The sequence below is a fragment of the Cervus canadensis genome, chromosome 24 (assembly GCF_019320065.1).
Source record: "Cervus canadensis isolate Bull #8, Minnesota chromosome 24, ASM1932006v1, whole genome shotgun sequence".
Taxonomy (NCBI): domain Eukaryota; kingdom Metazoa; phylum Chordata; class Mammalia; order Artiodactyla; family Cervidae; genus Cervus; species Cervus canadensis.
In genome coordinates this window covers 42,402,094-42,415,136 of record NC_057409.1, presented here as the reverse complement: position 1 = coordinate 42,415,136, position 13,043 = coordinate 42,402,094, and the positions used below count along the sequence as shown (strand labels likewise).

The 13,043-nt window shown below is 38.1% G+C and overlaps 1 protein-coding gene across 5 annotated transcripts in view; it reads right to left on the bottom strand.

Moving 5' to 3' along the window:
- The window catches only part of RAPH1 (Ras association (RalGDS/AF-6) and pleckstrin homology domains 1), a 99,488-nt gene that overhangs the window by 32,184 nt on the left and 54,261 nt on the right, over window positions 1-13,043 (bottom strand). For 2 of the 5 annotated variants that reach the window (XM_043445060.1, XM_043445061.1), the window contains exons 5-6: window positions 11,753-11,833; window positions 6,062-6,136 (exon numbers count right to left, since the gene is read on the bottom strand). The exons of 1 other annotated variant lie outside the window; for it this stretch is intronic. In XM_043445060.1, coding sequence (XP_043300995.1) covers window positions 6,062-6,136; window positions 11,753-11,833 — 156 coding nt within the window. The remainder of the gene's footprint in view (window positions 1-6,061; window positions 6,137-11,752; window positions 11,834-13,043) is intronic. 2 more of the 5 variants (XM_043445057.1, XM_043445058.1) reach the window with 2 other exon arrangements.

Here is a 13,043-nt window from a genome sequence, read left to right as displayed (position 1 = left end):
ATTCCATGGGCTGAGAAGCCTGGCTGGCTACAGTCCACAGGGTCGCAAAGAGTCAGACATGACTGAGCGACTAACTCACAAAAGTCAAAAAAATATAAATAAAAAGAAAGAGCTATCAAGCCATAAATCACATGGAGGAAACTTTAATGCGTATTACTAACTGAGAGAAGCCAATCTGAAAAAGCTACATACTATGTGATTCCAACTATACAACATCCTGAAAAAGTAAAACTATGGAGACAGTAAAAAGAATAATGGTTGTCAGAGGTTGGGGGCGAGGACATGAACAAGTGGAGTACAGAGTATTTCTCTGGGAGTGAAACTACTCTGTATGATACTATAATGATAGCTACATGTCATTATACATTTGTCCAAACCCACAGAATACACACCAAGAATGAACCCTAATGTAAACCATGGACTCTGGGTGATAATAATGTTACCTATACTTGCTCATCAAATGTAGCAAACGTAGCACTCTGGTGAGGGATGTTGATAATGGGGATGCTCTGCATGTGTGAGGGCAAGTGGTATATGGGAAATCACTATACCTTTTTAATTTTATTGTGAACCTGAAACTGCTCTTAAAAATGTCTTTTCAAAAAGGGAATATAAAAATCTTAATATGACATTCTGATACTGGTTATAAATACCAAAGCAGTATTTTCATACTTCCATTTTAGTATACTATGATTTAGCAAATAGAATAGAATACAATCAATGCTACCTTTTGAAGCACTGACATAAAAAGTCATTCAATTATAAGATTAGTTTCAACTCCCAGATCAGTTTCTGCTCCAAAGGCTAAAAAGCTAACACACAAGAAGAAAAGATTATAGAAACAAGAGAAACAACCAATTAACATACACTAAACCAATTGGATTCTCTAGCCATCTTTTATGTAGAACAGCCAGGTGGGGTTATTTTAACATCCAAATTCAACTATTCTTCCATTTGCCCAAAATACTACTCTTAATAACTATATAAACTGGTCTGTGTTACAGCTGCCTCAAATTCGAGGTTCAATGGGTTCAATCACTGGGTCAGGAAGATCTCCTGGAGTAGGAAATGGCAACCCACTCCAGTAATCTTGCCTGGGAAATCACATGGACAGAGGAGCCTGACAGGCTACAGTCCATGGGGTCACAGAGAGGCAGACTCAGCTGAGTATGCGGTGGTGGTTGGTGGTTTAGTCGCTAAGTCGTGTCCGACTCTTGAGACCCCGTGGACTGTAGCCTGTCAGGCTCCTCTGTCCATGGGATTCTCCAGGCAAGAATACTGGAGTGGGTTGCCATTTCCTTCTTTTCTTCCCGATTCAGGAATCGAACCCGGGTCTCCTGCACTGCAGGCAGATGATTTACCAACTGAGCCATGAGGGAACATGCTTAATTTCAGTGTAGGCAAATTTTAGTTTATTCCTCCAGTTCATAGGCTAGGATAATTATAATTAAATAATTATCTCTGCAAGAAGCCTCCTAATTTTAGAATCTGAATGTCACTGGAGCAAAATGAAATAAAAATATTTGGTCAAATTGCAAGATTCACAGTACTTTATACTTCCCATGGACAATAAGCTCTTCCTCAGAAAGTTTGGTTTTTAATCTACTGTATTTAATCTAGAATCATAACTTTTAACTGTAACAACCAAGGAAAGGAAGAAACTGTTTTAAGATCGGAGTGCCGTGTGATACAGCAAAGATCTATAAATCTTTGCTGATGTGTTATTTATAGATTATATACTTAGAAGACATCTGATAGTTTCTTTAAGCAATACAAAGCTGTGTTCAGTGTCTGCAGGCCAAGTTTAATACAAAGAACAAAGCTTTGTTCATCTCATATTCTCTGCTGTTTGTTAAAGTTGGCAAAATCAGGTCTTAAGTTTTCTGCCCCTTATCTTTGAACCATCCCTTTGTTCACACTGTCTCACAACCATCCTAAACATAAGTAAAAGATATCTCACACATATAACAAGTTAACTTTCTCTCTTACCCCTTCCCTTAAAAGGGCAAGAGACAAGCTATTTTCCGCCTGAAAAACTCCTGTGTGGCTATCAATAACCATCAAATGCCAAGCCTTCTCAAATTTACATAAAGGACAAAAACTCAGTGAAGATCTCATGATTAAATGAAAGCCAATGCTGTGGTTGCAAAATGTTATAGCACTTTCTTAGAGTAAAAATTAGAATACTTACAGAAAGTTAAAGTTGCAAAGAACTGGCTATGAATTCCTTTAACTATGAAATGATTAAGGTTTTTTTAGGTTCAGAACAAATGGGATTGAAATTAAGGGGCTGAAAATAAGTTAGGTTTTTTTTTTTTTTGAGATCAAGTTTATTTCACAGATTACAACAGTAATAAAGTTACGTAACTTAAAATGATTCAAAGAAAACTTGGGGTGATGAACAATTTATTGCCCATGAAATGTTCTATCAAACTGCTTAGAACCAAAATAATCATAGTAACCACTAGTTTACTTCCCCCTGAAGAAATCATGAAATATATTCTCAACTCAGAAGAGAACTAGTATTAATCAAACACCTACTTGCCACATATCACAAGGCATGTGCCTCATTTAATTATCAATAATGCAGGACTAACATTATGTCCATTGTACTGATTTAGGCCCAGAAAGAATTGTCTTTCAAAGTTCATACAGGCTGTTATGAAGTGAACAACTACCTGTTCTTTCCATGATGTCACATCCCTTCTGTCTGTAAAGATTTTCGCATAAACTTTGGGGGGATAATAGTAAATAAAAACTGCTCATCAAAGATAAAACACTTTCAGTAATATACAAGCAGTTTTACAACTTACAGCAGTCCTTGAAACCTTGATGGTCACTAGAGGACCATTCTTTTATATGACGGATGTTTGTCCAGACTATGCAGGCCTGGGCTTGAATGCAGAGAATACAGAGTTCCTAATCTCACAGAGTTTACATTTATCATGAGACGAGAGAGAGAGAGATATGGGATAAGTCAGTCAGTGGTTAAGTTCTATGAAAGATAAATAAATAAAGCAGGCTAAGGGAAGAAAGAGGGACAAAGATGTGTTACTGTATCAGGAGGTCAGGGAAAGTCTGCTGAGTGGCACCCAGAGACTTCTGGGCTCCAGGTCAGCACCAGGTCCTCTGCCTACTGCTCCCATTTATAAAACATCCTGTGCCGGCAGTAATGCCACTCCTAGAAGAAACAGGTTGGCACTGCTTTTGCAGAGCCCCCCTGCTCAGAAGTGTATGTTGTTTAGTCACTCAGTCGTGTCTGACACTTTTGCAACTCCATGGACTGTAGCCAGCCAGGCTCCTCTGTCCTTGGGATTTCCCAGGTAAGGATACTGGAGGGTGTCTCCTTCAGGGGACCTTTCCAAAGCAGGGATAGAACCCACGTCTCCTGCATTACAGGCGGATTCTTTACTCCTGAGCCACCGGGGAAGCCCCTCAGAACTGTATACGGAATAGTTATTTCATCAGCAGCAGTAGAATGACAATTGGATTGATGATGGAAACAAACAAGCAATGAGCATTCCTTCTGCATTCCAGGCCCCAAGCAGTGTTGCTGTGTTCATTTTACTGTGTTCAACTATCAAGTGTTATAAAGTCCTGCTCTGGAAAAGTGCAGATCAGAGGTGAGTCAGTAAGTGGGACACCATGCTTTTTGGGGAATCAAGTGGTATGAAAGAAGTATAAGCTCAACTTAGCTTCAAAGCAGCCCCGTGCTGTGGTACAGAGGGCACCGACAAGGAGAGGCCCTGTGGCTCTGGTTATCTAGGAACTTCTGCCACCTCATTCTTGACTCCATTCCCCACTCCACCCTAAATGTGCAGGTCCTACGCCACCGAGCCACTTTCAAACGACAAACGCGTAACTGAATATAAGCAGGGCAGGATACAGAGGCAGCTAGAGCCAGACGCTGGCCACATGCAGCAGGAACACCACCCCAGCACTCAGGTCGGGGCACAGATGGCTCTACTGTGGACGCAGTAGGTGGCAACAGCTCTCAGGCAGAAGGAGGTGAGAAGTGACTGCGTTTATTCCAAACCTGCAAACAACTATTCTCCATTTGTTGGATGGATGAAGTTACTCTCTTCAATAGTTTCTCACAGCATTTAGGGGAAAAAAAAACACACACTCCCCAGCATGCCTTGAATCAATGATTCCTGTCTACCTCTCCAAACACAAATCAAGACACTTCATTCAACTACTGTGGCTCCAGTAACACAGTCTTTCTTCAGCTCCTCAAACACAACAGGCTCTCTTCCCATGGACCTCTCCACTTGGAACATTTCCCTTCACCCTCGAGCTGGCTGCTTTTCATCCTTCAAGCTTAAATTAAATGTCACCCCCTTAGAAGGGCCTTTGCTGACCTTACCATCTAAAGGAAATGTAGCTCTAATCCTCCCCCTTGTATTCCCTATTACTCACTTGTTCCCTTCATAGTACTTAACATGATTTAGAATTTGTTTACATGCTGTGTGTAAACGTTCTTTTTATCTATATTCCTAAAGACTGAGGGCAGGGAAAATGTCCACTTTATACAGTATTATATCCCAGTACCTAACATAGTACAAGACTCAACAAATATATGTTGAAAAACAGACAATGGAAATGGTGAAATGTTACACTTCATCTGAGAGCAGTGTACAAAATGGACTGTAGGTGTGACAGGCAAAAATAGACAAGAATAGTGGCTCTACTAAAAAATATGAGGCTGTTTTAGGGTAGTGGCAATGGGAATAAAATGGATGGATGAATTCAGTCAATCCTGCAGATTCTGACAAGCTTATTAGAGCTTTGAGACAGTAAGTAAGAAGAAAAGCATGAGATGGCTTGAACCTGGGCAACTAGGAGAGTGGAAGCATCCTGGACAGAAATAGAGCTGTCAAAAAATGACAACAGATATAAACTATGAGGCCTCAGGGACAGTGTGGGTAAGGAAGCTGAGGACAAAGCATCGGAGGTGCTGGGCATCCTCCAGGAAATGTGTGACAGCGGCCTCTCAGGGAGAGAAGTCTGATCTAGGGAGATCCTAACTGAGGCTCTGAGAGTGAATTCCAGGGAGAGAGTGAACTTTGCTATGGTTATAAAGTACACGGCTATCATGTGCTTACATTTCTAAACTTACCTCAGCTTTAAGCTGCTTCTACCCTATTCCTAGATCTCTTTCCAGGAGAGAAACTCAAGCAAAAAAAAGTTCTTATTGCTGATTCTTCGGTCTTCTTGTTAAGTGGACACTCAGGGAGATTTTAATTCTAGCTTTACCATCTTCCTTTGCAAGTTTAGAAAGAAATAATTTTTTTTAAAGAAAATCTCAGATACAATAATACAAATTTAGTGAAATTAGCCATAATTTGTATGTTCTTCTGAAACCGTCTATAACTAGGTCAGACATGCTTGAATTTAACATTTAAGTAACAAAATAAAAACATGATTTTTAAAGAGGCAGAAAGCTAGTTTCAACCCCCTATCCTGTGCTTTCTGAGTTAATGATGATAATGGTTAAATGATTTTAAATTGTAAAATGCCAGCCCGATGAAAATCCAGCTAGACTAATTCAAACCATTCTGAGGTCAGAGAATTGAGAAATTTAAATTGCAGCCTTCTCTTCTAATTTGATTAAACTAATGTAAAGATTGTTTATAAAAATAAATAATTACATGAGGCATTGATAATATAAACAAAAATTAGAAAACAAAGTTTGCTAAAGAAACTCACAGCATGCATGACCATTTAGTAGTAAAAGCTAAAAATCAAGCAATGATTTAAAATGAAATACAATGTTAAACTAGAAAAAGTGCAACATACTTAGGAAGACTGTCAGGTATTCACAAAAGTTAAAAACTAGTGAAAAACTACTGCAAATACTTTCTACTCTCAACATTTTCTGATAGTCATTAAGGTCAATAAATAATTACCTTCAATAGGAGGAAAAAATAACCTCTTTTAAGAACAAGGGTGCAGAAACAAGAAAGCACAACCTCAGCAGCCTGAGAGCACAATCAAACACAGAAATTGCATTCTACCTACAAGGCGGGAAGTATTTACATGCAGGTGGGAGGAGCATCACCTTGGTCAGCAAATGAGAAGGCTTTCCTGCAATGCTTCTCAGAAGAAGGGAGGTTTCCCTGTCCAGATAGGAGTGCTTGTGCAGGAAGAGAGAGACAAACAAAACAAAAAAAGGCAACAGAAGTCAGTGGAGGTTTTATGAGTTTAAAATATAAAGCAGACAAAGCAAGAATGATTCTCTACCGTTAATTTCATGTTTCACCTAAACTCAGTGAAATGTATCTAAATTTAAAAACAGAAAAAAAAAAAAAAAAAGAAGGGAAGGGAGAGACCCACCCATGCCAAGAGTCACGCTCTAGCCCACTCCTGCTGGTCCCTCACTCTGGGAAAAGGGATCACATCCTCCAAAGATCATGGAGCAGCCTGTCTGCCAGGGCTGTGCTTGCGAGCGCTGTGTCAAAGCCCAATGACTAACCACATTTCTCCCTCTTGTTAAAGCCTATACAAGACCTACATAGCTTTAAATAGTGTAGTCTTAGAGAGGAGGGAAAAAAAAAACCAAAAACCCTCAGTTTTAAAACTTCTGCAATTATTTCCAATCAATGATAGCTATACCAAGAGGAAAAATGTTCATAAATATTTTGCCTAATGGTATCACGTTTTCAGTAAAATTTTATTAATTCACTTATTACATACTAATAGCACTGCACTGCCCAAGTAAAGGACTTGTATATCAAAGGGATGACATAAACAAAATATCATGAAGTGTTGCCCCTTAAAATGGTTAAATTAACTTATATATTTTCCTAAAAATGATCTGTGAATAACAGTCCCTAAGTGTCCTTTTCTCCCTTAAAATCATTTCAGTATTGCAATCATGTTTATTAAAATCATATAGTATAAATTTCAGCTTTTTTGATATATGTGTAATTTAGACTTGCTTATCCCTAAATAATTCTAAGTCTTTTTTAATGTTATGTGGTTATTAACCATCATTTAAAACAATACATGGCACAGCTGTGTGGAATTATAGAAAATATTTCACAATATTTATAAATCCAAGTATATATCAAGTTATTATCAAGTTATTCTTGAGAAACAAATTTTTGAAGAGAAAAATAAGTACTAAAGCAGCACCTACTATCATAAAGCTCACTGTCACAGATAATACAATACGATACTTCAAAATTAAAATACTATTACAAAAAAAAAATTAACTTTTGCTTGTACCTATACTATAGTTGGTTTGCTATACTGTATGTCGTGGCCTGTGTTTTTGTTTTTTTTTTTTTTTTAGCTTTTAGTTCAAGATGAGCCTTACAAGCATACCTGCCCTTTCACCCACACCTTGGTGGTAAAAAAAAAATAGCCAGAACCAAAACAAAACAAAAACCCTAAGGTTTAAAACAAAAACTGAATATATTCATCAGTATCAGCACTAACAAGGTCAAACAAGCACAAAGAAAATCACCTCTAAGCCTTCAATTACCGAGATGGTATAATCTCCTGAAGGCAAATATTGGCTGACTTGTCTATTAAAAAAACAGTAGATAAGCAAAATTTCTGCAAACTGAATTTAATTTGAGGTTAGCAATTAGCTAAGACCAGGAAGAATATTGAGAAGAACAACTAAAAAGGCCAACTGTAACCTTCATTGCTCTTATTCCTATTCATTTTTTGTTACTCCTATATAGTGACAAAAACATATTCTTACATGATTATGTAAAATATACAGAAAATAATTTCTTGAAAGCCTAGTCTTATTTATATTACTCACAAAAATTACTTTCTCAGAGATGCCCAACATGAGTAGAATATCTCTATTCAGATAATTATTTTTCAAATTAAAAAAAAAATTTGCTTGAGGCCATCAAAACCAATTATTCTTTGGTAAATACAACTCTGTGTGTGTGTGAGTTGCTCAGTTGTGTCTGACTCTTTGCAAGCCCATGGACTGCAGCCTGTCAGGCTCCTCTGTCCATGGAATTTCCCAGGCAAGCATACTGAAGTGGGTTGCCATTTCCTTCTCCAGAGGATCTTCCTCACCCAGGATTGAACCCTGGTCTCCTACATTGTAGGTAGATGCTTTACTGTCTGAGCCATCAGGGAAGCCCAAAATAAATAAAACTCTAGACATTAAATTCAAGTATAAACTTTAAAAAAACTTACAAAATTTACTCCATCTTCAAACTTAAATCACCTCAAGACTTCAAATTACTAAAAAAAAAAAAAAAAAGCCCAAAAAACTGTATCTGATCAGATATTATCTAACTGTATTTGTTTAGAGACCCTGAAGTAGAAGCTACTGATTTTAAAATACTGAAGGTTTAAATAAAATAATATTTATTGTGCATAATAATATTGTGCAAAAATAATATTCATCAAAAACAAGGTTTAAATACTGAACTTTAAAATAAAAAAGGAGATAATCATGATTGGTGACCCCCAAGAATGACACATCTAAAAAATGAGACCACAAATAGTAGCTGAACAAGATCAGGAGTCACGTGTTTGGGACAGGCATGTACTACTTAACAGGGCTCCATGTTCCCTGTAACTACAGGGATTGTAGCTGAAAAAACAAACATCTAGAAATCAGAAGCAGCAAATGCCTTCTGTCAATAAAAGCCTTCCTTTATCTATCTTCCCTTCCTGGTGCCAGTCACACAGGGCTCCAGATCTCCTCAGAGTGGAGGTGGGGGCGGAGGGAGAACCGGTTACTGGAGAAGGATGCGAGAGGGATGAGCAGAGTGGTGTTCAGCTGGAGGACTGAGAGAAGGCAAAGCCAGTGCTTTGGGCACATCATTAAATTCGTCTCTGTCTTGGTACATGCTGCTGGTAACAAAAATGCACATGGCTGCATGTAGGGCCTTCTTATATTTTCTTTCACTCACCACTAATGCAAAGTCAGCAGCCTATTTTAATTCATTAAAAATAGCCCATTTTCTTTATTAGTCCATTTTCTTCCTATCTTTTACTCTCTCCTTTTTTCATTTACTCAATTACTTATTCAATGTTGAGCCTGGAACCATGGCAGACACAGGAAATGCAGAGGTACCCAAGACAGGCATTACCTGGTCTCACAGTTTGGAATCTAACAGGGAGATAACTGACAACCACAAAGCAGTGTGTAAGTGGTAGTAAGAGGCAGAGACAGTGTCTAAACCCAAATCAGAGGTTCAGCAAAGTATTTCTGAGAAGGCCTAGAGTCTAAAGTCCTGCAGGATGAGCAGGAGGCAGCTCTGAGTCAGGTGGAGGGCACAGAGTGAAGTGGTTCTCAGTGCTGGTGGTGCTTCCCTCTGGGACGCATTTCAGGGAGAGCGGGGAATATTCTGGGCTGTCACAATGAGGAGGAAGGGGTATAACTGGTATTTATGAGGAGGGAAATCATAAATGTTAGATGCCCTGCAAGCATGGAACAATGTTACAAAATTAACAACCAAAGTCTTATGTCACACATGAATTTTTAATGTCCTTATACGGAAAATCATATTGCTGGAAATTCCTGTTTATAACAATCTGAGTTTAGAACTCAATAACTCCTTTTACATATAAGCACAAAGTATTTCTATGTAATTTTGATATTCAATGACTGTTCGAGGAATGCTATTTACTTACCACACACAAGAAATTGCACTTAATTCTGTTGAACATTTACCAAGAATTACTCATTACATTGGGAAATCATTTCACCAATGGAAAATCAGCTTGAAGTATAAAAAAAACTTGCCAATACCAAAACTGGTAGCATCAGATTATATTCTGTCACATGCAAGTAAATGATAAGAGCTTTGAAACTGCTTTTAACAGAATTAAGAACCAAATACTAATAATGAAAGAAATGAAAGGCAGGAATTTCACTGAGTTTCATTAACCCAGACTGTGTTAAAATATTTCAATTGCTTGTCTTTCAGAGTTATTTAAAATATAGCACAATGAGAAATCTATAATGTAAAAAGTGTAAAAATCATTTTATTACTACCTAACCCCACGCTACAAGGCAGAGAATAATTTTGTCACTACAGTTACAAATAAGAGTCATTTTATTTGCAAGAATTTTGCATTTCTTCATTTTCTTTTCTTTGGTAATATATAAATTGTACCAGCTCATTATTCCTACTTCATTTAAGGCTATTTCCCTTTTATTAGTTACTATATAGAGGTGTGTTTTTTCTGCTACTATGTGTCATGTGTGAAGTTGCTCAGTCGTGTCTGACTCTTTGAGACCCCATGGACTGTAGCCTACCAGGCTCCTCCGTCCATGGGGTTTTCCAGCAAGAATACTGGAGTGGGTTGCCATTTCCTTCTCCAGAGGATCTTCTCCTCCCAGGGATTGAACCCGGGTCTTCCACATTGTAGGCAGATGCTTTTACAGTCTGAGCCACCAGGGAAGTCATAGTATGTTTTAATTCTGGGTCCACTCATATTCTTTCTTTTTCCTGTAAAAATGACTTCTGATCTTCTCCCTTTTCTTAAATCCAAAGTTCTTAATTATAAGTAGGTGTAGGATTTGACTTTTTTTCATTGTGCCTTTTAATATTTTTTAAATGGCCAACCACTTAAAAACTAAAATATATACATTAAAATATCATAAATTACTTTTGGCTATTTCTCCCTCATACTAGGTGATAGGGCATTAAAATCACTATAAAAGGGGGGGGTGTAGGTAAGTTATACTATTTATGAATTTCATTTGGGATAGTAAAGATAATGTTATAAATTATTTGTTACAAGATACGGGTATTGGGGCTGAAAGAACTGAGCACTGCTGCCTGAGTGGAAGAGATGACAACGCAGATATGATTATTAAGTGTGGCTGGTACTTAGGAGTTTAGGGGACAGAGGTAAGGTTGGAGAAAGTTTGTCACTAAGCAGGATATAACCCAGTAGTGACTTGTGAAATCAATTCACTGAGTTAGTACCAGTATTTTTAAAGGACAGGAAGGGAGAGGGGAAGAGGAGGAGGGGAGAAGGAGAGGTCAGAGGGAATCTTATTCAACTGCGGGGGTGGTGGGGGACGGGAATTTTTTTTTTTTTTTTCCAATGCTTCATAGATGACCCTGAAACAGCACTGTCTAATGGAAAAACAATACAAGCTACAAATATAACATTTTCTAGTAACCACATTTTTTAAAAAAGTAAAAAGAAAATGGTGAAATAAACTAATATTAGCATCTTTTATTTATTTTTTTGTACTAAGTCTTTGAAGTCCAGCATGTATTTTTATCTTTATAGTGCAACTCCATTTGGATCAACATTTGGAGTGTTCAATAGCCTCATCTGGCTAGTGGTCACCGCATGGAACAGCACAGCTCTAAAACACCCAGGTTCATTAATCAATGACCAAAGGAAACATTTTTAAAGAAATCAGGTTTCAGTTAAACATTGGTACAGAAGTCATATGCTTGATATCCCCATTCTGAAGAAGAGTTAAATCTAGTAATATCTCGAGAAATTTACAGAAGCCCTTAGCTTAAGAACAAAAAAGAAAGTATGTGGTTCAGGTTCCAATACAAAATTTCTCTATACCAGATACGCTATCACCAACACAATCTTACCATGAATATTAATATTCAATGGTACTGTATCATATGGTTGTTCTTGTTTCTGCTCATGTATTTTTTAAGCCTGGTTTAATTTTTATTCAAAAAACTGAGATATATGACAAGGTTTAACCATCAGGAGTTCTAAAGAATGCATTCCTCTTCACTGATACTTCAGTAGTCCCAATGGACGTGATTACAGAACTTACAGGTGTCAGTTCAGCCTGTTCTTCTGTGAAGTCAATATGACGCTTGGCCTGCTTGCTGGGACATCTCAGAGAAATAGCATGCTGTGAAAATGCAGGAAGGAAGAAAATGACAGGTAAAGGAGGTGGAAAAGGGCAGCTCTCGTTACCATGCAGGAAGAGAAAAGATCACTAAATGGACTGTTGAAACAAAATAGTAATGAAAAGTTGCATGCACCTCATTGTACTGTGCAAAAATAGAAAAGATAAGAACCTGATGATCCTAACCCTTTATAATTTAAAGATAACCTCACTCTTCTTCTGGACAGTAGAGCTCTGTGGCAGAACTACCCAGAAATACCTTGTCCAGTACCAATTCATACTTCCGAACTTCAAATGGGCCTTAACTGCTGTTTGGCAGTACTCACTATCTTCTCTCCTCTCTCTCTCATCATTCCTCTAAGCTTGTTCTAAGTAGTTTCCAAGTTGTTCAAGTTCCTGGTTTCACTCTTCCACCTCTTCACATGCCCTCACTCCCCTCCATTCCTAAGGAAACCACACCTATCTAGCATGACAATCTTCATCTCTAAAAGGTATCCTGCAGCTGTGTCCATATCCTCATCCTTCTCTCCAGTTCCATGAGTTAACACCTGCTTCTCCCCTCCAAAGCTAACCACGTCCTACATCCCACTCATTCCCCCTCTAACATCCCAGCCACTGACACTCAACTGGTCCAGCTTACTGAGGATGAGAAAGACAGAAAAATATTCTTTTGGGTACCCTCCACTTGTTAAACTATTATTTTCTACTTTTCACTGCCAAGTACCCTGAATTCAGCTACAGTATACCTCTTGCACTTATAATTCCCTGCAATCTAGCACCCACCTTTCTTCTCCAGTCTTCAGCCTCTGAGTTGTAACGCATCCTGTAATTCATTCTCAAAGTCATCAATGACCTTTTCACCAACGCGTCTGTCCTTCCTCTCACAGTACTTGCTTCACTGTACTAAAATTGCGTTGGTTGTCTTCTGACATCCCTCTCCTCACACAGTAAGTTATAATCTCATAAAGACACTGTGCATTATGTCCAGTCTTACCCCTTACAGCCCAACACAGTGTCCAGGTACTCCAGCATTTATGGAATGTATGAATAGCTATTTCTTCTTGGCTCTCATGCCACAGGCTTGGCCAGACCAAGACTGATTTTGCTTTCCTCTCTCTACGTTTTCTCACTAAACATATTCTATAACACTGTGTCAGTTACCACATCAATGGGAGGCCTATCAAATCTATACTGCCAATATCCTCATTCTTAG